At 42.9% G+C, this 24,527-nt stretch overlaps 1 protein-coding gene across 1 annotated transcript in view; it reads left to right on the forward strand.

The window, feature by feature from the left end:
• Nucleotides 1-24,527, forward strand: part of PORCN (porcupine O-acyltransferase) — a 279,229-nt gene that overhangs the window by 128,582 nt on the left and 126,120 nt on the right. The window contains exons 6-8 of the mRNA XM_044079316.1: nucleotides 13,945-14,105; nucleotides 14,219-14,233; nucleotides 16,158-16,283. Of these exons, the coding sequence (XP_043935251.1) occupies nucleotides 13,945-14,105; nucleotides 14,219-14,233; nucleotides 16,158-16,283 (302 nt within the window). The remainder of the gene's footprint in view (nucleotides 1-13,944; nucleotides 14,106-14,218; nucleotides 14,234-16,157; nucleotides 16,284-24,527) is intronic.

Genomic DNA, 24,527 nt, shown 5'->3' on the forward strand with positions numbered 1-24,527 from the left:
GGGATTACATCAAGGATCAGCTCTGAGCCCTTTCTTATTTGCAGTGGTGATGGACAGGTTGACAGACGAGATCAGACAGGAGTCCCCGTGGACTATGATGTTTGCAGATGACATTGTGATCTGTAGTGAGAGTAGGGAACAGGTGGAGGAGACCCTGGAGAGATGGAGATATGCTCTAGAGAGAAGAGGAATGAAGGTCAGCAGGACTAAGACCGAATATATGTGTGTGAATGAGAGGGAGGATAAAGGAATGGTGAGGATGCAAGGCATAGAGGTGGTGAAGGTGGATGACTTTAAATACTTGGGATCAATAGTTCAGAGTAACGGTGAGTGTGGAAGAGAGGTGAAGAAGAGAGTACAGGCAGGATGGAGTGGGTGGAGAAGAGTGTCAGGAGTGATTTGTGACAGAGGAGTACCAGTAAGAGTGAAAGGGAAGGTCTGCAAGAGTGTAGTGAGACCAGTTGGAGACAGTGGCATTGACAAAAAGGCAGGAGTTAGAGCTGTATGTGGCAGAGTTAAAGATGTTAAGATTTGCACTGGGTGTGACGATGGTGGACAGGATTAGGAATAATTATATTAGGGGGTCAGCCCAGATTGGAAGGTTTGGAGACAAAGCCAGAGAGGCAAGATTACGTTGGTTTGGACATGTGCTGAGGTGGGATGCTGAGTATATTGGGAAAAAGATGCTAAGGATGAAGCTACCAGGTAACAGGAAAAGAGGAAGGCCTAAGATAAGGTTTATGGATGTGGTGAGAGAGGACATGCAGGTGGTTGGTGTGACAGAGCAAGATGCAGAGGACAGGAACAAATGGAAACAGGTGATCTGCTGTGGTGACCCCTAACGGGAACAGCCGAAAGAAGATGATGACTTTGCTCATTCCTGCCTAAAGAGAGAATCCAGGAAGACATAGTTAGACTGGGTGGTGGTACAGAGGTGGGTGAAATCACAGACACTTTTGCTCTTCTTGGGTTTCATGATGACCACTGTCTTAACCATCCTGTTTACCCTCTTGTGGATGACGGTGCTTCACTAAACAATGATATGCCAGTTCTTTTTCAGCCGTCACACTCTTCTGGATCTACTGTTAATGCCAGACATCTCACTGTCATTGGATTCTAGAGTGGAGATTTGTGCCGACCATTGTCATTGTGGGCAGTCCTTCCTACAGCAGAACTCATCAGTAGTGCAGAAAGGTGTTTTGCTGCCGAGTTATGAGACCCATCTGGGCTTCACCTTTGTGCAGGAGGAAAGGAATCCCCAAGGAAGGAGTCTACACGCACATGCACACCTGCTTTAAGTGCATTGCCTCTCCCTCTTCAAATTCTGAAAAGAGTGGTTCTGCATCTGCTTTGGTTAGACAAAGATATATCCATATGGACATGAACATACAATATGTTGCTACTTCCTGCACACAATAAGTTTGTTATGACTGCAAAAATGGTCACAATATTGTCCATTGAAGCACCTTTTAAAGTTATTCATAGGAGGTTACTAGGCTACCGACCCGGAGGTCATTTCAAGCCTAGCCATTTCATCTCAATGTAATACCATAGATACTCTACTTGATACTCAGGTTTGTATTTGTTAATGACTGCTCATATCCAGGAGGTTTGTGGCCACTATCCCCAGTAAGAATTTATGGTGCCCCATCCACTCATCCAGGTTCTTTTTGAAAAGTGTCATAGAGGTGCTCTACTTTACAGGAATTGGCAGCCTATAGCAAAGATGTGGCAGTTGCTGGGAGACCAATCTGTCCCTCCAGCATGTTCTGTTCAGTTTCAGGCCATATTTAGATCCCTGGAATGGTAGCTCTAGTTCTGTTTGATTTACAGATGTGTAGCAAGTTCATTAGGCTTTGGTCAGAGATTTCTCTTTAAGCCAGGCCTGATTCTTCCCTAAGACGTCTATATGATACTATTATAGTGACAGGCACTTCAGTTGGTCTGTGTAAGGCATGTGTTTGAGTCCCTTGATCTTCTTGGTTAGAAATCTCTGAGTTCTCTCCAACTGCTGCAGGTGCTTTTGTATAGTACATGCCAAAAGGGGTGTTGTACTCAATTATGGGCCTGATTAGTGATGAGTAAAGTGGGATTATAACCTTCTTTGCTCTAGAAGTGATGCGTTTGTTAATCGTGTGCTATGTATAAAATCTTCCTTACTACAGTAGATAGGTGGTGGTCAAAATTAAGGTCAGAGTCTATTTGTGACCCCAGATCTCTTACCACTTCGTAGGCACATAGTGTACTGTTAATTTGATAGTGTGAAGGACAGTGTTTTTACCAAAGGAAATGATGATGCATTTCTTTGCTTTCAGTCTGAGACCATGACTAAGACACCAGTCGTTGTTCTGCATAAAACCATCCTGAAGTATACGGACATCATTTACGGATTCAGTAATTGCACCCAGTTTGCAGTCGTCCACAAACCTGGTCAGCTACAGCCCCTTAGTTTTGGCCTGAACTTCTGAGAAGTGTATACCAAACAGTAGTGGGCCTAGCACTGACTCTTGTGGCACCCTGCTGGTGACAGGTCTGCTGGTGGATGTGGAGTCATCCACTTTGATAGTGTGTGACCAGTTTGTGAGCCAGTTGACAATCCATCTTCCAACAAAGAAGTTTACATTCAGTTTGCTGAGTTTATTGGTAATGCCCAAGTGTGGGATTGTGTCAAAGGCCTTTGCCAAGTCGAGGTATGCTGTGTTCACAGATTTGCCCTTATCAATGGCCCTGGTCACATTTTTGAAGAAATCCACCAGATTTAATGGGCAGGATCTGTGCTTGACAAAGCCAAATTGGGTTGGATCCAGGGTTTGGAGGTCGCCTATCTCTTTATTTATGGGGCCCATGGCTTTACAAATGAGGCTGGTCAGACTTAATAGGTCTGTAATTCCCTGGATCTGTTGCTAAGCCACCTTTGTGGATGAGAATAACAGTGGCTGTTCTCCATTCCACAGGAACAAAGTAGTTATTAGGCTGTGATTGAATAGGGTACTTAATGGTGAAGCTAGTTCATGTTTTAGTTTGTTTAGAAGACAACCTGGGATGCTGTCTGGTCCCATAGAATCTGTTTTTTTTTTTACCTTAGACAAGGCTTTAATGACCTGCTCTTCAGATATGTAGGGTGAGGAGGAAGCTGGAGGCAAGGTTTGTGATAAGCGTGGAGGGGATAAGGGAGTGAAATTTTCACCAAATCTGTCTGCTAGCAGGTTTGCTATCTCTGCGGGATCAGTGTGTATGTGATACCATTAATCACTAGTTTGGCACATGGTTGGGTCCTACCTTTTAAGCTATGTACATAGCTGTAAAAGGCCTTATGATTATCCTTGGCTGTGATTACCAAGTTTTTCTCAAAGTTACCCTTAGAGAATTTGACATGTTGTCTGATTTGCCTGTTGAAGCTGAGGAGAGTGGTTTTCCATTGTTGTGGCCTTGCATTAATTTTCTTACACATCAACTTTTTGCATTTGTTGTAAAGTTTGTTGATGCTGAATGTCCACCATGGTGGGTTTTTTACTTTGAGCTCTGGCTATGATTCTGTATGGAAAAGCTGAGTCTATACACTTATAAAAGTGATTTGCTCAGGGCTTTAGTGTAAGCTTTGGGTAGTTACCACTTCCAGCTGGTAGTGGGGCAAGGAATGCATTTAAATCTTCTCCTAAGAGGGTATAGTTTGCTTTGGTGAAATATTTAAGTCCAACTTTGCCCTTTATGAGTTCTGGTGTTAGTGCCAGTTCAAAGTCGACCGTTTCCTGGTCAGATTTAACTAATGAGGGTCTGACAGTTGCAGGGGTGCATCTGTTTGTCATGTTAGTGAGGACCAGCTCTATTATGTTTGTTCCTCTTGTTGGGGTTTGAACAGTTTGTTCCAGGGCATTTCAGTTAATAAAGTCAAGGAACTTTTGTTAGGGCTAGAGTAGGTTTCCCAGTTGATGGTGGGATAATTGAAATCCCTCATGGCCTGAGTGTTTGGCAATATTTGGATTGACTCCAGTTTGGTCAAGTAAGCCTTGTGTGCATCATGATCCATGGAGTTGCACAATCTAATTAGTTGGGAGGTGAATTTTTCTCTAATATAGATAGAAACACCACCTCCTTTGGTCTCATATGTCCATTTTGTGGTCTGAAGGTGTTTGAGCTTTGCAAGGCCAGGGTACTCTCTAAGGCCTTAAACCACATTTCTGTGACTTCAGACATCTACATCCTCTAGTGATAGAACTGCTTCCAGGGTGTGCTGTTTTTGGTTTAAGCTCCTAGTGTTTAGCAGCATAATGCTTATTTTGTTATGGTTGGCAATATTCACGTTCGCTGTTTTGTTTTTGAGACCTTGCCAAAAAAAGGCACTATGGGGGATGCAAGAGCATTTGCCAGTAGCCAAAAGCCTAGTGGTGCCAGGTGTAAGCCATCTCTGGCAAAGCAGCGAGGTTTGTCGAACATAGGTTCATAAGTAGGTACTAGGCTATTGACCCTAGGGCCTATATAAGCCTAGCCAAATGGTACCCTGGCTTTTGCCACCCAAGAAAATTATTTTCCTGTGCCCCTGTCAAGCTGAGCCGCAGAAGTGATCCCTGGGGCGAATTTCTTATCTCCCATCCAATCATCAAGATTTTTCTTGAAGAGTTCTAATGAGGAGCTTTGTTTGATATAGATGGGTAGTTTGTTCCAGAGTATGGGAAGTCTCTGGGACAGAAATCTATCCCTCCAGCATGTTCTGTTTATTGTGGTGACAAGGTTTAGGTCCCTAGAGCATGTAGCTCAAAGGGATTGGGATTTCTTTACGTGGAGCATGTCCAACAGCTCTGGGTTTGACATAACTTTTGTATGTTAGGCAGAGATTGCCTCTGAGTAGGCGATATGCGACAGAATAAAGCTGGAGTTTTTTGAGACTGTCTGCGTAGGGCATCTGTTTGAGGCTGGTAATCCTCTTTGTAAGGTATTTCTGTGGCCTTCCCAGTTTTAGATGTCTTGTGAGCTACATACCAAAAGGGACATTGTACTCTATAATGGGTATAATGAGTGATGAGTAGAGGGGAGCAATGACCTCTTTTTTCCTGGATGAGAAACCTTTTGTGATGAGGTGTGCCACGTAGAAGGATTTCCTGACTACTGTGGCGATGTGATTATCAAAGGAGAGACTACTGCCCACCTGTGTCCCAAGGTCTCTTTCGGTCACTTTCGGTGTCAGGTAGACTACCGCCTATGTGGTAGTTCATGGATACAGAGTTTTTACCAAAAGGGATGACAATGCACTTTTTGGCATTGAGCTTGAGGCCATGGCTTTGACACCAGGCATCTGTATCAGTGAGGCCCTTTTGTAGGATGTCCACATCGTTAGGAGTTTTGATTATTGCTCCTAGTTTACAGTCATCTGCGAACTTTGTTAGCCAAAGACCTTCTGTGTTAGCCTGTACTTCAGAGAAGTAGATACCAAACAGGGGAGGACCTAGGACTGAACCCTGTGGTACTGCACTTTTCACTGATCTGAAGTTGGATTTAGAGTCTGCTACTTTCACAGTGTGGGTTCTGTCAGTGAGCCAGTTGACAACCCATTTTGTGACATAGGGATTTATACCTAGTTTAGTGAGTTTGTCTATAATTCCAGAGTGGGGGATGGTGTTGAAAGCCTTGGTGAGATCTAGAGAGGCTGTGTGAACCACCTTACCCTCATCTACGGCTTTGTTGACTGCTTCAAAGAAGTCTATCAGGGTTAGGACACATGATCTGCTTTTTACAAACCCGAACTGGGTAGGGTCCAGAGTTTGGAGATTACCAATGTCAAGTTCCATGATGATCCATAGCCTTGCAGATCAGGCTCATCAGGCTAATGGGGCAGTAGTTCCTGGGGTCCGTGGTGGCACCCCTTTTGTGGAGTGGGATAACCGTTGCTGTGTGCCATTCAGTGGGCAAAAAGCATGAGGTGAGGCTATGATTGTACATGGTACTTAGGTGGGGTGCCAGTTAGTTCTGTAGTTCATGTAGAACGCAGCCTGGGATGTTGTCAGGTCCCATGGATGCTGTGTTCTTGGCTTTGGAGAGTGTGTTTTTTTACCTGTGCAGCCGTGATTACAGGAACTTTGCATTCTTCCGGTATAGAGATGGGCCCTTTAGGGGATGAGAGAAGGGTAAACTTAGCAATGAACCTATCTGCCAGGATGTTGGCAATATCAGTTGGTTCTGTATATTTAGTGCCATTGTGCTGTAACTCAGAGCATATCTGAGTGTTGCCATTGAGATTCTTGACATAGCTATAGAATGCTTTGTGATTGTCTTTAGAATCGGTGGTGATTTTGTTTTCATAACTAGCTTTGGAGGATTTTATGAGGGATCTCAGCTTCTTACTGAGGCTGACCGTGGTATTCCTCCAATCGTGGGGTTTTACTCTTTTTTGCAACAGTTTCTTTCTTCTGTTGTAGAGTTTGTTTATAGCAGGGGACCACCAGATTGGCTTCCTTTTTTTGGAGGATAGCATCTTGGTTCTGTTAGGGATTGCATGATCCATGCACTCGTGGAAGTGCTTATAAAGTGCAACTGTATAGGATTCAGCAGTCGTACCTGTATTGTCCATCAGTATGGGTGTCATGAAGTTTTCCACTTCTGTCTTAAGAAGTGTGAAGTTGGCTTTGGAGAAATTTTTTATGGTGGTTTCCCCAATGGGGGGTGGGGGTGGGATGTGGATGTCTAGGGTAATTTGCTTGTGGTCGGAGCTGACCAACGAGGAATTGACCTCTGGTGTGGAACACTGGTTGCCCATGTTGGTAATGACCAGGTCTAGGATATTGCTGCCCCTGGTGGGGGTGTGGATAAGTTGATCCAAGGCATTGGAATTTATGAATTCCAGAAAATGTTGAGCACAAGAGTTGATACATGAGTAGTTTTCCCAGTTAATGGTGGGGTAGTTGAAATCACCCATTATTAGGGTGTTAGGTTGTCCCCTAATATTTTCCAGTGTATCAAGAAATGAGGAGTGGGAATTCTGGGGCATGGTGGGTGATCTGTAGCAAGCTACAATTTGCATTGCGGTCTTGCCCAGAGTTAGTTGCACTCGGATAATCTCAGATGCATTATGCTGAGCAACTAGCCTGGAGGTGTGGATATCCTTAATGAGTATGGACACGCCTCCACCTTTAGTACTTCGGTCCAGGTTAGGTGGTCGAAAGGTGTGGTATGAATTATAGCCTGGTAATGCAGGGGTACTCTCTGGAGCCTTGAACCAGGTCTCTGTCACTGCACAGATGTCGATGTTCTCCATTTTAAGGAATCCCTCGAGTGAGTGCATTTTGAGGTTTAGACTTCTACCATTAAGTAGCATTACCCTCAGATTTTGCTTGCTTGTACCTGTTATGGTGGTGAATTTGTCATTTGAATCTTGCATAAAAAAGGCACTGTATGGGGTGGCAAGAGCCTTAGCCAGTATCCGGAATCCCAAGGGTGACAGGTGCAGGCCATCTCTGGCAAAGCATTGTGGTTTGTTGTCATCCCAGGCAGACAGATACTGGATCCCCTTAGAATGACACCAGAAGTTTAGCCAATTGTTGAAGTCAATCATTTTGTCCTTGTACTGTGGTATCATTCTGGGTGATGGCAGGATGCTACTCAGGGCTAGGGTCATACCTGCCTGGGCTACAAGATCAGAAAGCTCCTCCATGTCTCTTTTCATGTAGTCCAGGGAGGTACATCTCAGGTCATTCACACCAACATGGACAATGACAGAGTCATATTTGTACTTGCTTTGGAGTGACCTGAGTGCATGCGTTATGTGGCAGATCCTGGCACCTGACAGGCAGCTGACAGTAAATTTCTCCTTGTGTAGCCTGGTGAGTGGAACATCAGTGTGCCTGACTATAGAGTCACGTATGACTAGAGTGTTGGGTACGTTGTTATGCCTTATGGGTTGTGGTTGAGTGGCACACTGAGTTTGTTGGCTATGTGTCATTTGGGTTGTGTTGGTGGTGGAGGTTGCTTGCGTTTCTGCTTTGGAGGTCCCTGTTGCTTGGGTAGATTTTTTTTTTTGAGAGCCTCCGTGAATGTAGGTGTGTGTTTTGTGTTTCTATGTGTGTGTTTTGATGGTGTAGGTTTTAAGGGACTATGTGATGAATGTGGTATGGTGCAAGTGTTTACCTTCTCCTCTTGACTGTCTAGTCCAGTCTTGGGTGAAGAGAGCTTTGCTTCCAGTTTGGTTATATAAGTGCATCTCTCACAGGTTGTAGTGTTGGGTGGTAGGAGGAGAGGGTCCTCTGTGTACATGAGGCAATTGCTGCATTGCCCCAAGATGCCCAGATTCATCAGGTAGACGGGAGAAAACACTGGGAGCTGACCCTTAGACATGCCTGGATAGGTGCTTATTTATTAAGTACTAAAAACTGTTTTTCTCTATTTTCCTCTAGACAAGTGAGGAAAGTTGAGTGCTGCAGTAATTTGTAGCTTATTTAGTGCTTACAATGAGTTCTGAAAAATTGCTGAGCTCAAAGAAACAGATCTGAGTGCTAAAACTAGAAAACTGGCTAGTTCTAAGAAACAAAATTATGCTAGAAGGCTTCCCTCCAACACAGAAAGGCTTGGGGGCTCAGAAGCTTACAGACAGTCCTGGATACAGCAAATCTGTATCTGGACTAAACAACTTATAGGAAAGGCAGGAAACAAGCTTAGAAAATATTTTTTTTTTTTGTAAAGTGGAAAAGGGGAAAGGAGGAGCAGAAGCTAACTGGGTTGGCCTTCTCAAATGTTCACCCTGGAATAGGTAGAATGAGGTAATGACACTAGACTGGGAGGAGTGTCACAGATCAAACTTACAGTAGGGACGGGCAATTGCAAAGCCACCAAGTATAAAAACAGGATACCAAGAGGGACAGAGGGTGGGAAACAAAAATCAGAACAAACAAACCCAATCAGATGCTTAACAATTGTAGAAAATTCTACTTAATACCTCACACACAGTAAGTAAAATAAAAGTGATATAAATAACTCAGAAATAAGCAAAAAACAAGATACTTAATGTTATATGTCACATATTAGTTAGCTCAGAGCCCTTCCTCCGACTTCCTTCGATTAGCTCAGTGTGAAATGCCAATTTTATCCTAGGCTGACAGAAACGTGATCCCCTATGAATGACACCAGAAACTTAGCCAATTATTGATATCAATCATTGTTTGTTTATACTGTGGAATCATTCTAGCTGAGGGTAATGCTGCTCAAAGCTGGGGGCATACCTGCCTGAGACATATACTCTTAAGAGCTCAATCATGTCTCTCTTCATATAGTCCAGTGAAGTATGTCTTAGGTCGTTCAGTCCAGCATGAGCTATGACAGAGTTATTATGGTATTTGTTGCCGAGAGACCTGAGTGCATGTGTGATATGATGAATCCCGGCACTGGACAGATAGCTAACCGTGACTTTCTCTTTATCTAACCTGGTGAGTGGGACATCCATGTGTCTCAGTATGGAGTCTCCAATGACAAGAAAATTTGTTTTTTGAGTTGCGCCTTAAGGTTTTGGTAGGTGAGACACTGGTGTTGCTATGTGTCTTGGGCACTGTGGAACTGTGTTAGTTGTAGCAGTGTTTTGTATTGGAGGCCTCTGGTGTTTCGGTAAGTTATTTTTGAGAGATTTATGTGTTAAATGCGTACGATGTGTATGAGTAGTGGTATTATGTGCATGAGTAGTGCTGGCTGAGTTGACAACCTCTTCAGTGTTACTGTTTTGAGTGTGAGACAGCAGATGTAGATATATCTGTTGCACTCTGTACTAGAATGAGTTATTATTAGAGGGTCCTTACTGTACATTAGGCAGTTGCTACACTGCCTCAGGAGACCTAAGTCAACAAAGATGGCAGGAGAAACAAGGATAGTTCAACTGTCCATAATGATAGGTTTGAAGAACTGTTATCACAAAGGTGGTGCTTTCAGGACTGATTTAGGAGGTGCTCTGTAGATGGATATTGCTTACTGGGTTTTTGGGCTGGTAGTTTAATAGGTCACAGCTCACTAGCAATACTTCTTAGACCAGAGATATATACTAAAGATGAGGACTACACTAATGTACTAGAGATGTATCTAAGGGAAAAGTTTTGAAATTATCTGTTCGACTGTGGTGCGCAATGCACAAACAAGCAGAAACCCACTGAAATGTGGTGCTTAATTACCAGAAACTAAAAACTTGAAAAAAAAAAAACGTTTTAAAAAACTCAAAAGAACCAGTGAGGGTGCTTACTCCAAGCCCTAGACCAATCACCCTCCACCAGACAGGGTCCAATCAGCACACTTCTCTCATAAGGGTGCAGAAGGGCCCCTTCCAATCAAATATGGCTTGAAAAATGTGCTCAGAATACAACAGCCACTACAAACAGACCCAGATGCAGCAAACCTGTATCAGGATTGTGCTGCAGCTACTAGCTACACTAAATTAGCTGGGAAACACTAAAAAGTGTTCTAAACAGAAGAAACACAGCAAGAAGATAGACTGATTTGTTTACTGTTTAAAGCATTCTTTAGTTATTCAAAACACTGCTTGACTGGAAAACAGTACAGATGCAAACAGTGAAAATAGCAAAAAAAGCTTTGCAACAGTGAAAATTGCAACAAAATATGATTTAACAGGCACAGTATGACAGACAAATGCAGTGCAAACAGTGCAGTTTGGTTTACGGTATTTAAATACAGTATTAAATAAGGAGAACATAATAAAAAGTGCAGTAAATAGTATTATCGAGCAAAAAAACAAAAAACAGGCAACTTATGTTTTTGGGGAATCTCAGAAGCCTCTAGTCAACTGGTATCTCTGCTCAGAGTTGTGGCTGGTAGCCCACCTCAGTTCAGCGTGGTTCAAAAAAAAAAAAAAAACTCATACCAGGAAATGTGAAGGTCAGGCAGATCCTTCAGCTGCAGTTGCAGCCCTGTCTTGGAGCTTAGGATAAGGCAGCTCTGTTTTGCCAGGATCTTCCATGAATGTAGCACTCCAGTTACCCATATTAGCCACATGGGAAGATGTGGTCCACTTTCTGTTCTGCTTGTTTCAGAAGGGCATGGGAGAGTTTGTAGTTTCTTTCGACATGGAAGATTCTGTAAACCTTTGTAAATTTCCTTTCTTCTAATTATACACTTCGTTGAAAAACTTGACGAAGTAACAGAACTCATCTTTGCTGTCATGCGGTGGTTTAGGAGGGTGTAGATTTTTTTTTTTTGACTGTACAGGAGTTTGTCCAATACAAGCCAAGAAATATCCCACTTGGTTGATATCTTCATCCTTGGGTGTGGTTTTGTCTTCAGATCTTTTACTTCTACCAGACATTTCAGAAATGACTGGAGGTGCAGACAATCTTCTACATAACAGAATTAATCTGCCAAATTGAAAACCTTTTCCACCTTGGTAGAATGCCATCCTTATTTCTAAGTTGGTTAGTTTTATAGTAATTCTGATATAGCACAGGCACCTGCTTGTCATTTTCATTTATTCTGGGATGAAGGTACATGTTTCTGTCATTTTGGTGCATCACAGCCATCTGAATGTCAGAGCTGTGATCTAGCTGGCTTATCATGCAGCAGCGTAAGGGGTTGTGTAGCTTCATCCACCTTTGAGGAGCTTTTTCCTTCCTTGAGGCTTGAGCATCATGAATGACGGGCTTTTCCCTTCTCCAATTCAAACCTGATGATGAAAAGGATCTGAACTTTGGCTGTTGGAAGATACTGTTCTTGGTGGCCATTACCTTTGCCTGTATGACCTCAGAATGTAGGGAACCTTTTTTGTCATTTCACAAGGGCTGGAAGTCCTTCAAAGCTAATGTCCATTTCCCCTTGAAAATGGTTTCAGAACTATCCTTAAACTAGCCTACTAAAATCCCCATTTTGAGAACAAAATATAGAAGCAAGAGTATCCTTTATACCCCTTATGTAGGTCACCAGTTCTGATTCCACATGGAAAGGATTCATGATTTCAAGAAGATGGCTGCCTATCAGGAGTGCAAGACCAGGTAATGTGTGTCTTCACACTTTAAAAAGTAAACTACAATTCCAACAGAATATCAGCAAATATAGAAACTCATGGTTTTACTTTTTGTGTTTTGCACCCTTGCTGTTTTATATAGAATTCTGAAATTTCTGTACTTTGGAGTAGGGAGAGTCCTCCTACAGTTTCTGAGCTAGCATGTGTTCTCCCTTTCAAATTTGCAGTTCTGCAGTTTCATGTACCACAGTTATGGCCATTGTGCATGGTCCCAGGGGGGACAGACCTGTTGTCTTTCTTCAGTCCCGGCATATGTAGACTGGTAACTGTACCACTTGGCAAACTGTCCATTGTAAAATGCCTTTAAAGACTGATCTTTCTGTCATATGACCTGTTCTTGTGCCTTTTTCAAGTATGTGCCCATTTCAGACATTGTGCCATGGCCACTTGTTTACCATTTCAGATATTTATCGATCAATTATTTCTTGACCATGAATACAGGAACCATTGATTCCTTAATTGTTACCTTTTTTCTGGCTTTGACCCCAGAATAGTTGACTGATGATGCTTGGGATTCTTCCCAACATTTCTTCACTCTAGAGGGTCTTTGAAATTGGCCTTTACAATTATATGCTTATCAATTCACCTGCTCTATGATAAAGATCTCTGAAATAAATACTTATTACCTTACTGACATCCAACTGTGTTTGCATAATATTTTCAACCAGCATCAATAAATGGATTTTCGTGTAAGTCAAGCAAGCATGTAATTTTATACTTTTGCTGATTTTTGTCTTTCATATTGTAGTCATTTAGTGCATGGAGGTCAAATAGGGAAGTACAGTGGCTGGACCTGTCCTTATAGCCTACTATTTGGAAACATGACTTGCACCAAGCCAGTTCCATTGGTGCAGAGGGCTAAGTGACCCACATTCTTTTAGTGGCTCTAGCAGCTGCTGAAGCTGGCATGAGGGAGGATGGCATATAGTAAGTCCTAGACAGGGAAAGTGTTACCACAGATGCAAGACAGTCCACTTGCATTGTCCCATTGCACACTAATATGCAGTTCATGAAAGTAACCCTGCATTTTGAAGGAGTTCAAGCTTAACCAAAAAAAAACTCGTTTTCTCGCACAGCCTGTGGCATCACTCCTGCTGTCTTGCCTCTTGCCTCCAGAAAAATAAAAATATAGACCATAGGGCAGTCTCCCAAGGAAGAATGAATGGGCCAGCTCAGCGGGAGGAGGAGGAGAAGGAAGGGGAAGCCTTGATGGTTAGAGGGGAGCTGGGGCAAGAAAAGAAAACACATGCATCACAAGAAGGAGACACAGGCACATACCTGCATGTGTGGGAGCTGGAGAATTTCACAATTTGACAAGATAGGGTCTCATGAAAAGAAATCTTAGCAATCGCCAATGCAGATGGCCTGTCTGAAGATCACCTGAAATGCTAAGTACATTATCTCTTTTTCTAGGTCTTTTATACTGAAAACATAGGTTGTTTTTGAGGAAACAGCCAATGTTTTCCAAGACTACCACAAGAGCAGGTTGGCTCTTTCTTCTTGAAATGTACCAGTTTCTGAGTTTTAAGTTGTACAGTATAGAATGTATTTTCCTTGCATGGGTTTATTGGAAGTTGTACCCCTTTTGTACAACATTCGTTTTTTGTAATTTTTATTTGTATGTATTTCAGCACGGATATTGGCTGTTTTGGCTACTATGGTATGGTTTGGTGAACTGTGCCTGGATTAGTCAGGCAAAATCATTACCAAAGCTGTTTGACCCTGGAAACCATTTTTTAATTTGAATACAATCTTTTGATTTTTGTCCACAGCATGTGCATTTCATGTTTTTGTACTGCTATATTTGATTTTTTTTTCTTTGTCTGAAACATATGTGTTACAGTTTGCCAGACTTTGTATCATCCCTTTGTTTCAGGAAATTCAAACATCAATTTAGGCTATTTTAATGGTGTGAACATTATAACAGTACCCGTTTAGAATTAGTTTGACAGTATTCTGGTGTATACTCTGGTTTCTTACACTTTTCTCTTAATTTTATACACACTGTGTCTGATAGAGACCTCTTTTTCAGCTGTTATAATCTTTCTTTTTTTACCTTTCCTTGCTTTCTCACTGCTCTGATTTTGAAGCACAGGAAGAAGAGAAAAGCCAGGTAACAGCATGTATTCCAACAAGCTCTTTCTGAACTTTGATATGCTCTTTACTTCCAAGTGATATGTACTCTGCTGTGACATCTTTCTCTTCTCTCTCTCTCTTGCTCTGCAGGGGTGTCGTGATCAGGTAGGTTAGAGGGTTGTTTTTGTTTCTTATGTGTTGAATGGTTGGTGATGGACAGGAAGTTAAGATGCAAGGTATTTATGGCCAGCCAAAGGGTGAATAGGGCAGAGCTTCCAGGATCTATTGATCATACCATGCTGGTGGCAGGTGTTTGCAAACAAACCTGCTCTGCTTTTTGGGCTTACCAAACATGGAGGGCTAAGTATCCATAGGGGAACTGTACTTCTTAAAGAGTTAGGAAGGTACTATATATTCTGTGGTTTTCTTACCACCGAAGGACTGCAGGTGGCATTACTAAGTGTATGAAAAGGAAAAAAATTATATATCGAGAATGCAGTACATATAAAGGTCATTGTATGGCATGTGAATGGGTCCAGTAAGAAAGAAAATGACAAAACCAATGCATGGGGATGATATCAATACTTAGACCTTGCTTTAGTAACTTTTGCATATAGCTCAAGGCCTTGTTGCCTGATCATCAGACAGTATAAGCCACAAAGAACAAACGGCATGTGGTCCATGGAACATGGGTGCTGGCAAGTTGTGTTTATACTGAATGAGCTAAAGCTTTAATGAAGACCAAGTAGCAGCAGTTCATGAGCTCTATGATTTGCAGTTTTAACCCTAGGGAATTTGTCAGAAAACATTCTGTTTCCATGGCAGCAGAAGTTTTTGGTATTGCAAGCTGTGCTGCCGCACTAATGCTATCCTGCCAAACATTAATGACATGAATATGTTCCATAATTCAGGAGTCTTGGATTGTATTTGATTTTCAACTCACAAATTATATGAATCTTTCCCCTCATCTGGGAGTCATTAGGTTTACCCTAACTTTGTTTTGCTGTGCACCAACCATTGATGATATGTACATGTGCCCTAAATGAAGATTTCTTGGGTTTCCTTGAATTTGCTGTGCTGGTTCACCAGCTACTGATGATATGAATGTGTTTTGTAGTTCAAGAGCCCTAGAGGTTACCCCAGTTTTTTTCTGCTACTGCACTACTCCTCCCAGATGATATGAATCTGCTCCCTAAGCCAGTGTGAATCTGATCACTAAGCCAGGACTCCTAGAACTTTCTTGAATTAGCTGTGCTACTGCACCAGCCATAGAAGACATTAATCTGTTCTATAACTCAGGAGTCCAAGGAGGTTAGCATGGTTTGCTGTGTTACTGTAACAGTCAGAGAAGACCTGGAATAGACTTCCCATACATGTCAAGTAGTGCACCTCACTGGCCCTCTTCAAGGGAAATCTTGATGAGTGGATGGGAAATAGGAAATTCATCCCAGGGATCACTCCAGTGGCTCTACTCGACAGAGGCACTGGGAACTAATGTCCAGTGGCACGATGCCAGGGTAATCCTATGGGCTAGGCTTGTAAAGGCTCCAGGGCCATTAGCCTAGTACACACCTATGAACCTATTAGTCTGTTCCATAAGCCAGGAATCCCAGGAGGTTAGTAAGGTCTGCTGTGTTACTGCCCCAGTCAGTGAAGAAATGATTCTGTTCCTCAGGACAGGAGTTTGGAATTGGAGAGAAATTTTAATGGAATTGTACTGTACCATGGAGATCATGGGTGGTATGATTATAATCTAGCATGAAGAATGGCAGATGCTTACTCCCAGAGTAATAGCACATGTGCAATATTGTTTTACAAAAAAAGACCCATCTGGTGTTCACTAGAACTCTTGTCAATAAGCAGCAAAGCCAGAAGTACTAAACTGTCAGATATTCCCCAACCGCAAGTCCGTGTAATGGAGATGTGATACCCAAAAAGCCTGTCATTTATAAATTGTTATTTGACTCTTCATCATATTTGTTCAAGAAGTGCTATTGGATTATGACAGACAAAAAGAGAATTCAGAAATGTTTTTTTTAACCTTGTGCACATTGCTCACATTTCTTCTCTTTTTTTTCCTTCTGCACAGATGGCTAAGAGCTTATGAGAATGCAGTCTCTTTCCACTTCAGCAACTATTTTGTTGGGTTCATTTCAGAGACCACGGCCACACTGTCAGGGGCGGGCTTTACAGATGAGAAAGACCACATAAGATGGTAAGTAGCCTGTGTGTGCCTGCTGATAAATCTGAACTTCTGATACTTCAAATTTTGTAGGTCACAGTACAGAACCCACTAAAGTCAGCATGTTTCCCTTATTGATAAGGGATCCTGAAATCTTTATTTAAGATGTATGTCCTGCATCAGTTGTTTATTTCCACATAGACAAATCTTCATACAGTTTTTTTGTTTTTCTTAAAGCACATACTCTGCAGAATTAGTGTGAGGTTTCTTTATTACCCTAGTTTCTTTTTGTAAACATATTTCATGGTTTGTGAGAAAGTACCATTCACTGTATAAATTGTCAAAATGCACTCTGCCGCTGTTGAAATTGTTATATTGTGGTTCTGTGATGTTAGCTGTCAAATGGATTTTTAATATGCAGAACTGGATGAAAAAGCAGTTAGCAGACTGAAGTTAATGGTGTTTCCATAACTTAACTGCAAGGTCCACTGTGAAATTGAAATAAGGTATGTCTAGGATCCTAGGAGGATGCTAAGCTAACAAACCTAAAGGGCCTTTTTAAGCCAAGGAATACTTAAAAAGAAATATTAGAAAGGTATTGGTCCCTTAGGTTTTGTGGGGATGAGCAAACACTTGCATGATCAAGCAGTTACAAGCTTTCTCTGCCTAACACAGACATAGGTGCCAGACCAAGGTATATTATTTCCTCAGCCACTCGTCCAAGTTTCACTTGAGTAAATACAGGGAAGAACTTTGCTTCACATGGATGGGAAGCCTGTTCCAGACAGGGGTAGCCTCTGAGACATAAACCTGCCCATCCAGAATGTCCTGTTTGTGTTGTAGAGGAGATTTAGGTCAATGGAGTGGGTGTTTCTGATATTTATTTGGTGGATGTGTAGCAGAAGCATTGGGAAAGGTTGGCATAATGGATAAGTTCTTTACCTCACGGGTACAAGGTACAGAATTTGACTGAGTTCAAGGGTAAGGCTTTGAGGCAGTCCACATAGAACTTATTTTTAAACCATGTATTATTTTGTGAGGAACTTCTGTGGTCTCTCTAATTGTTGCATTTGCCTGGTCAGATACTTACAGAAGGAGGAATCATACTCAATGATTGGTCTTATAAGGGGGAATACAGCAGACGGATGACAGTTTTGGACCTGGATGATATACCCTTGATTATACGTTGTTCAACATAGCATGATTTCCTTATTACTGTAGACACATGATGGTCAAAGTCCAAGTAACTTTCTACATACTTTCCCAAATCCCTGACTACAGGGTCGATTCTTATGGCTGTATCATCAATATAGTAGTTTGTGGGGGTGGCTGTCTTGCCTAACGATACTATTATGTGCTTGCAATGAGTTTAAGACTGTGACTCTGGCATAGGTTCATAGGTAGGTACGAGGCTATCTGCCCGAAGGCATTTATAAGCCTAGCCAGAATGTGTTGGCTTTCACTGCCCCCTTAGATTAGTTCCCTGTGCCTCTGTCCAGCAGAGCCATTGAAGTGATCCCTGGGGTAAACTTTCTGTTTCCCATCCACTTGTCAAGTTTCTCTTGAAGAGGGTTAGCGAGGAACTCTGCCTAATGTAGATTGGAATCTTGTTCCAGAGCATGGGAAGTCTCTGGGACAGGAATCTATCCCTCCAGCACGTCCTATTTATTCTTTTGGTGAGGTTTAGATCCCTGGAGCGTGTGGCTCGAGGGGATATGGTTTTCTTAAGGTGGAGCATGTCCATAAATTCTGGGTTGGACATGGCCTTGTACATCAGGCAGAGATCACCTCTGAGTAGGCGGTATGCAACTGAGTACAGCTGGAGTTTATTCAGTCGAGCTGCATAGGGCATCTGCTTGAGGCCAGTGATCCTCTTGGTGAGGTACTTCTGTGGTCTTTCCAGTTGTTGCAGGTGTCTTGTAAGGTACATCCCAAATGGGGCATTGTACTCTATGATGGGTCTGATGAGTGATGCATAGAGGGGCCCAATGACCTCTTTCGATCTGGATGCAAACACTTTTGTGATTAGGTGGGCCACATAGAAGGATTTTCTAACCACTTTGGCAATGTGATTATCAAAGGAGGGGTTACTATCTACTTGGGTCCCCAGATCCCTTATTACGTCTTCCATATTTAGGGGGCTACCACCTATGTGGTAGTTTGTGGGTACTTTGTTTTTTCCAAAGGGGATGACTATGCACTTTTTGGCATTTAGCTTGAGGCCATGGTTTGACACCAGCTGTCTGTCTCAGTGAGACCCTTTTGGAGGATGTTTTTGTCAGCCGGAGAGTCATTTATAGCCCCTAGTTTGCAGTCATCTGCGAACTTGGTCAGCCATAGTCCTCCTATGCTTGCCTGTACCTCTGAGAAGTATATGCCGAACAGGAGGGGGGTCCTAGGACTGAGCCCTGGGGAACACCACTTGTAACCAGTTTAGAGTCAGACCTAGCTCCCACAACTGTTACCATGTGGGTTCTGTCCGTGTGCCAGTTGGCAACCCATCTCATCCCGTAGGGATTTATATTCAGGCTGGTGAGCTTGTCTATAATACCTGAATGGGGAATGGTGTCGAAGGGCTTTGCGAGGTCTAGGTAGGATGTGTGGACCACCTTTCCCTTGTCTATAACTTTGGTAACCGTCTCAAAGAAGTCCACCAGGTTTAGGAGGCATGATCTGCCCTTAACAAAGCCGAACTGGGTAGGGTCCAGTGTTTGGAGGTTTCCTGTGTCTCTGTTAATGAGATCCATGATGATGCACTCCATAGCTTTGCAGACCAAGCTAGTCAGGCTTATAGAGTGATAGTTCACGGGGTCCGTTGTGGCACCTTTGTGGAGTGGAATAACCGTTGCTGTGCTCCACTCTGTGGGCAAGTAGCCTGTGGAGAGGCTGAGTTTAAACAGTGTGTTTAGGGGAGGGGTTAGTTCATCTTTGAGCTCATGTAGGACACAGCCTGGGACACCATCTGGTTCCATTGATGCTGTGTTTTTGGCTTTGGAGAGGGCTGTTTTAACTTGAGTGCCTGTGATTTCAGGGGCACTACATTCTTCTGGTATAGATGTACTTCGTGTTTCACTGTAGCAGTCATTACATTTGGGTAATCTGCTGGCAGGTTGCACTCAGTCAGCCTGAATTCCAAAGTCTTGGGTCCTGCGTCGGTTGCTGTCTCCTCTTCCATGATGTCAGGTCATCAGGGGTATAAAACATGCAGCCGATGCCATTTTCTTTAGTCTTTCTTGCCGCGCGGTGCCCGAAGAAGAAGCAGTTCGCAAGTGCTGGTCGGCCAACTCCTGAGATATTCATGTTCGAGTTTCAGATCCAAAGTCTTCATTAAAGCTAATTACCCCCATTGGGGAAACTTTTTTCTTGCTCCAGACCGATGTCAGAAAAAGTTAATAATTGTATTTCTTGTGGAAAGCAGATACCACATAAGTACTTTCACTCTTACTGTATTCCTTGCCTAGGCCCTGACCACGACATTTCAAGTTGTCGGTTTTGTGCTAGATTTAACCCACGCACTATTAAGCGTCGGTATGACTTTGCATTAAACCATTTTAGGCACAGATTTAATTATAAAATGTCATCGGATAGCCATCCGACTACCGGAGTTCACAAAAAATGCAAAGAAAAAGAAAGACAACTGAGGCTCAAAACCGACGACGAAGCTTCTTCTAAGCCAGTCACCGGTTCGCCGGTTCTGAGTAAGGTGCTTTCGCAGCCCCTGACACCCGCTACTTTAGAGTCGCAGACTGTTACCGACTCCCATGTGGAGTCGGCCATGCCACTGGAAACTCAAAGTATTGGAGCCTCGGACGCTATTCCCTCAGATGGGTCTGGAGCCACTGAGCAGGCACCGGCTTCTGAGGGTGTATTCAGACCTAAACATCTATATATTAAACCGACTACAGCTTCAAAGGCAAAGACTAAAGCACCTTTAAAGACAAAGAAAACAATTCAAGAGCCACATGGACAGGTCTCCATGCCCAAAAAACAGATGCTCAAAATGGCCGAGGACTTGATTACCTTGATCAGGGGCTCCCATCCTCCTCCTGATAAGAGGCCTAGGCAAGAGCCAGATTATGAATCTTCAGATTAGGTTTCTATTTCTTCTGATTCCTCTTCTGATCAGGAATATTCACTCCCCCCCCCCTATGAGGATCTAATGCTGAAGAATCTATTCCTTCAGCTTCTCCTCCTGAGGACTATTCTTTTGGGGAAACCTTGCATACCATGAGGGAGCATTTCCACTGGGAGAGCCAAGATTTTTCAGAATCTAAAAATCTATTCTGAACACATTCCTGGATATACCAAAATTCAAGATGTTGACTTTGCAGCAGCTTCTGCCCATGCTGGGCAAGAGCGGCAGCTTGTGACTTTAGACCTAAAAGAGGCATACCTGCATGTCACAATCAGACAAATATGCAGAAGATACCTCAGATTCAAGGCTGGCTCAATGCATTACCAATTCTCTGCACTGCCCTTTGGCTTATCTACTGCGCTCAGGGTCTTTACAAAAGTGCCTGGCACCGGTATTTGCATTCTGCAGACAAAGAGAAATACAAGTATATCCTTACTGGGACAACTGTCTAATTCAAGCAGAGAACAAGGACATTCTTCTACAGCATCTGGCATTTGTGAAAAGACTTCTAACATGCCTAGGGTACACAGGCAACAAAAAGAAATCAAAACTAGTACCATTCCACGAAAGTCTGCACAGCTACTATAAACATAGACTAATACAAGTAGAATCTACTTGTATTAGTCTATGTTTATAGTAGTTGTGCAGATTTTCGTGGAATAAAAGTGTTTTTCTATTCGTCAAGTGAATTCTGTGTTTCGGAAGTACTAGAGGAGGACAGCTTTTATAGTTACCAGACAGCGTTTCTCATTTGCTTTTTTGGAATAGTTTCTGACTATGGACTTTTGTTTTCTTTTGGTTATTAGTATTTCAAAATGTTGGCAACAAAAGCCCATTTATCTGCAAGAAAAAATCTGCAGGCTTTGGGCTTCATGGCATCCTGCATCCTACTAATTCCATATGCAAGACTGCATATGAGGAAACTTCAAAGTTACCTAAAAAGTGTTTGGATTCAACATTGCCACAGCCTGGAAACTATGATTACTCTCATTCCCTGCCTGCAACAGGAGTTTTGATGGTGGACAAAGACTTGTCACCAAAACAAGGGGCAGCCATTCACATTACCCCCAGCCAGGCAGACACTAACAACGGATGCATCAGATTATACCTGGGGGGCCCACATGGCAGGAAGATGCATTCAGGGCACATGGACCTCAAACCAAATGCATCTACATATCAATCAAAAAGAGATGCTAGCTGTTCAAAATGCCCTGACAGCCTTCCAGGATCTACTTCATCCAGGGCAACTACTGATAAAGACAGACAAAACACCATGGTCATGTGGTATATAAACAAGCAGGGGAGCACACATTCTTACCCCCTTTGCAGACTAGCCATGACTTTGTGGGACACAGCATTGACTGACCAAGTACATCTGCAGGCACAATTCCTGCCAGGAAGGAAAAATACTCTGCCAGGCCAGAAACCTCATGGATCCCCATGAGTGGCAGCTGGATCCACAAGTCTTCAGCATGATAACAAGGAAATGGGGATGCCCGGACATAGATCGATTTGCCTCCCCTCACAACTACCAACTAAAAAGATTCTGCACAAGGATTTATCACAGATAAGCATGGAAAGTAGACGCCTTATCTTTCATCTGGAAAAAAATATCCATATATGCCTTTCCCCACTGCCTCTCCTACCCAAGGTACTCCTAAAGGTCAGACAGGAGAAGCCACAGATGATACTAATTGCCCCAGACTGGCCCGCCAGTACGGGTATCCAATACTAAGGAACTTGTCTCAATGCCCAGCTTGGACCTTACCTCAAATACCTCATCTACTGTCCCAGCAAAACAATCGGATCCTGCACAGCCAACTCGGGACTTTAAACCTGGCAGCATGCGGATAATGTAGTCATACAAAACACGCCTCTCAGTAAAGCTGTGATGGATGTCATTTTGGAAGCCAGAAGGCCTAGTACTAGAAAATCTTACGCTGGAAAATGGAAGAGATTTTGTGCTTGGAACCAGGCACAAGGAACTGATACAGCTGTGCCAAATATTCCTCAGATTTTGCAATACTTAACTGAGATGTTAGACAAAGGCCTATCTTTTTCATCTATTAAAATTCATGCCTCTGCCATTTCGGCTCATTACAATACAGAGCCACCAATCTTTTCTCATTTCTTATTAAAGCAGTACCTCAGAGGAGCCAAAAATGTAAGGCCTCCAAGGAGATCACCAATGCCTCCATGGGACCTCAACTATGTCTTGGAAAAACTCACCCTGCCTCCTTTTGAGCCAGCTGCTACTGCTGATATAAAGTTTATATCTTGGAAAACCACTCTGCTTCTAGCAATAACTTCTGCAAGATGAGTTTCAGAGCTACAGGCACTCATGGCTGTGGAACCTTTTATCATTTTTTATTTAGACTGCCAACTTTTCATCCAAATCCACAGAATAAGGGGGAGAGAATTCTGCATTCTTTGGATGTACACAGACAGCTTAGATTCTACTTGGACAGAACCAAAGTTTTCAGAAAGACAGAGCAATTACTAGTGCATATGCTGCAGGATCACAAGGAAAGGCTATCTCAAAGCAGACATTTTCAAAGTGGATAGGCCATTGTATTCGTTTCTGCTACTTACACCATGGCAAGCCAGTGCCCAAGGGCATTAGGTCACATTCCACCAGAGCTGCAGCCACTTCAGCAGTCTTTCTCAGGGGAGTACCAACCTAGGACATTTTAGAGGCTGTTACTTGGAGTTCAGTGCAAACCTTTACAAACCGCTATCATCTACCACTCTACCACTCTACTCTAAATCCAGGGCAGGCTTTGCCACTGCAGTTATGCAGGGCCTCATAGCCGCTCCTAATGCTGTTTAGCTCCAGCCTCCCATCCATAGCTTTGGGACTCTACCCAAATGTAATGACTACAACAGTGAAACACGAAGAACATAGTAAGTTGTGTACACTTACCATAAATGTAGATGTTCGAGTGTATTCACTGTTGCAGTCCAGGTTGCCCACCCGCCATCCCCCAGTCATTCTGGAGTTTATCTTTCCTTCTCTTTCTTCAACAACCTATGTGGTATATTTGCTTGTAGATGAAGGTAAAGTTTATTTTGATGCATGTGTGTGTGTATATATATGTAAATTTTATATATTTTTTGCTACCTTTTTGGGAGCACCTGACATCTGGGGCAAGAAAAAATAAAGGAAATGGTGTATACCCCTGACGACCTGACATCATGGAAAAGGAGACAGCAACCAATGCAGGACCCAAGACTTTGGAATTCAGGCCGACTGAGGGCAACCTGCCAGAAGATTACCCAAATGTAATGACTGCAACAGTGAATACATTCGAACATCTACATTTATGGTAAGTGTACACAACTGTACTTTATGGGCTCTTTTGGGGGGGGTGTAGTTTGCACTGAACCTGTCTGTCAGGATGTTGGCTATATTGGTTGGTTCAGTGTATTTTGTGCCATTCTGCACCAACACTAAACAGATCTGAGAATTGCCACTTAGATTCTTGACATAGCTAAAGAATGCCTTGTGGTTACCTTTGGAGTCCATAACAATTTTTCTTTCGAAGCTAGCCTTGGATGATTTTATGAGGGAATGTAGTTTCTTGCTGATACTGATCAGGGATGTCTTCCCTTCTTGGGATTTTACTCTTTTCTGTACTAGTTTCTTCCTTCTATTGTATAGCTTGTTTATGTCAGGGGTCCACCAGACTGTTTTCCTTTTCTTGGAGAAGTGAGTCTTGGTTTTGTTTGGGATAGCACGATCCATGCATTCTTGTAGGTGCCCATAGAGTGCATTAATAAAGGATTTTGCAGCTTGGACAGAGTTATCCTTTAGCATGAGGGCTTTGAAACTTCCCACCTCGGTCTTAAGTAACGTGAAGTTTGTTTTCGAAAAGTTTTTCATGGTGGTTTCTTTGACCGGGGGTGGTGGTTGAATGTGACCGGGGGTGGTGGTTGAATGTGGATATCCAAAGTGATTAGTTTATGGTCAGATCTAACCAGCGAGGGGTTGACCTCCAGTGTGGAACACCGGTCATCCATGTTGGTGATGACCAGGTCCAATATGTTGTCACCTCTGGTGGGAGTGTTGACCAGTTGATCCAGGGAGTTTTGAGTTTATAAATTCTAGGAAATGTTGTGCAAGGGAGTTTGTACTTGAGTAG

The sequence above is a fragment of the Protopterus annectens genome, chromosome 8.part0 (genome assembly GCF_019279795.1).
Source record: "Protopterus annectens isolate FY-2018-M chromosome 8.part0, PAN1.0, whole genome shotgun sequence".
NCBI classification, from domain to species: Eukaryota; Metazoa; Chordata; order Ceratodontiformes; family Protopteridae; genus Protopterus; species Protopterus annectens.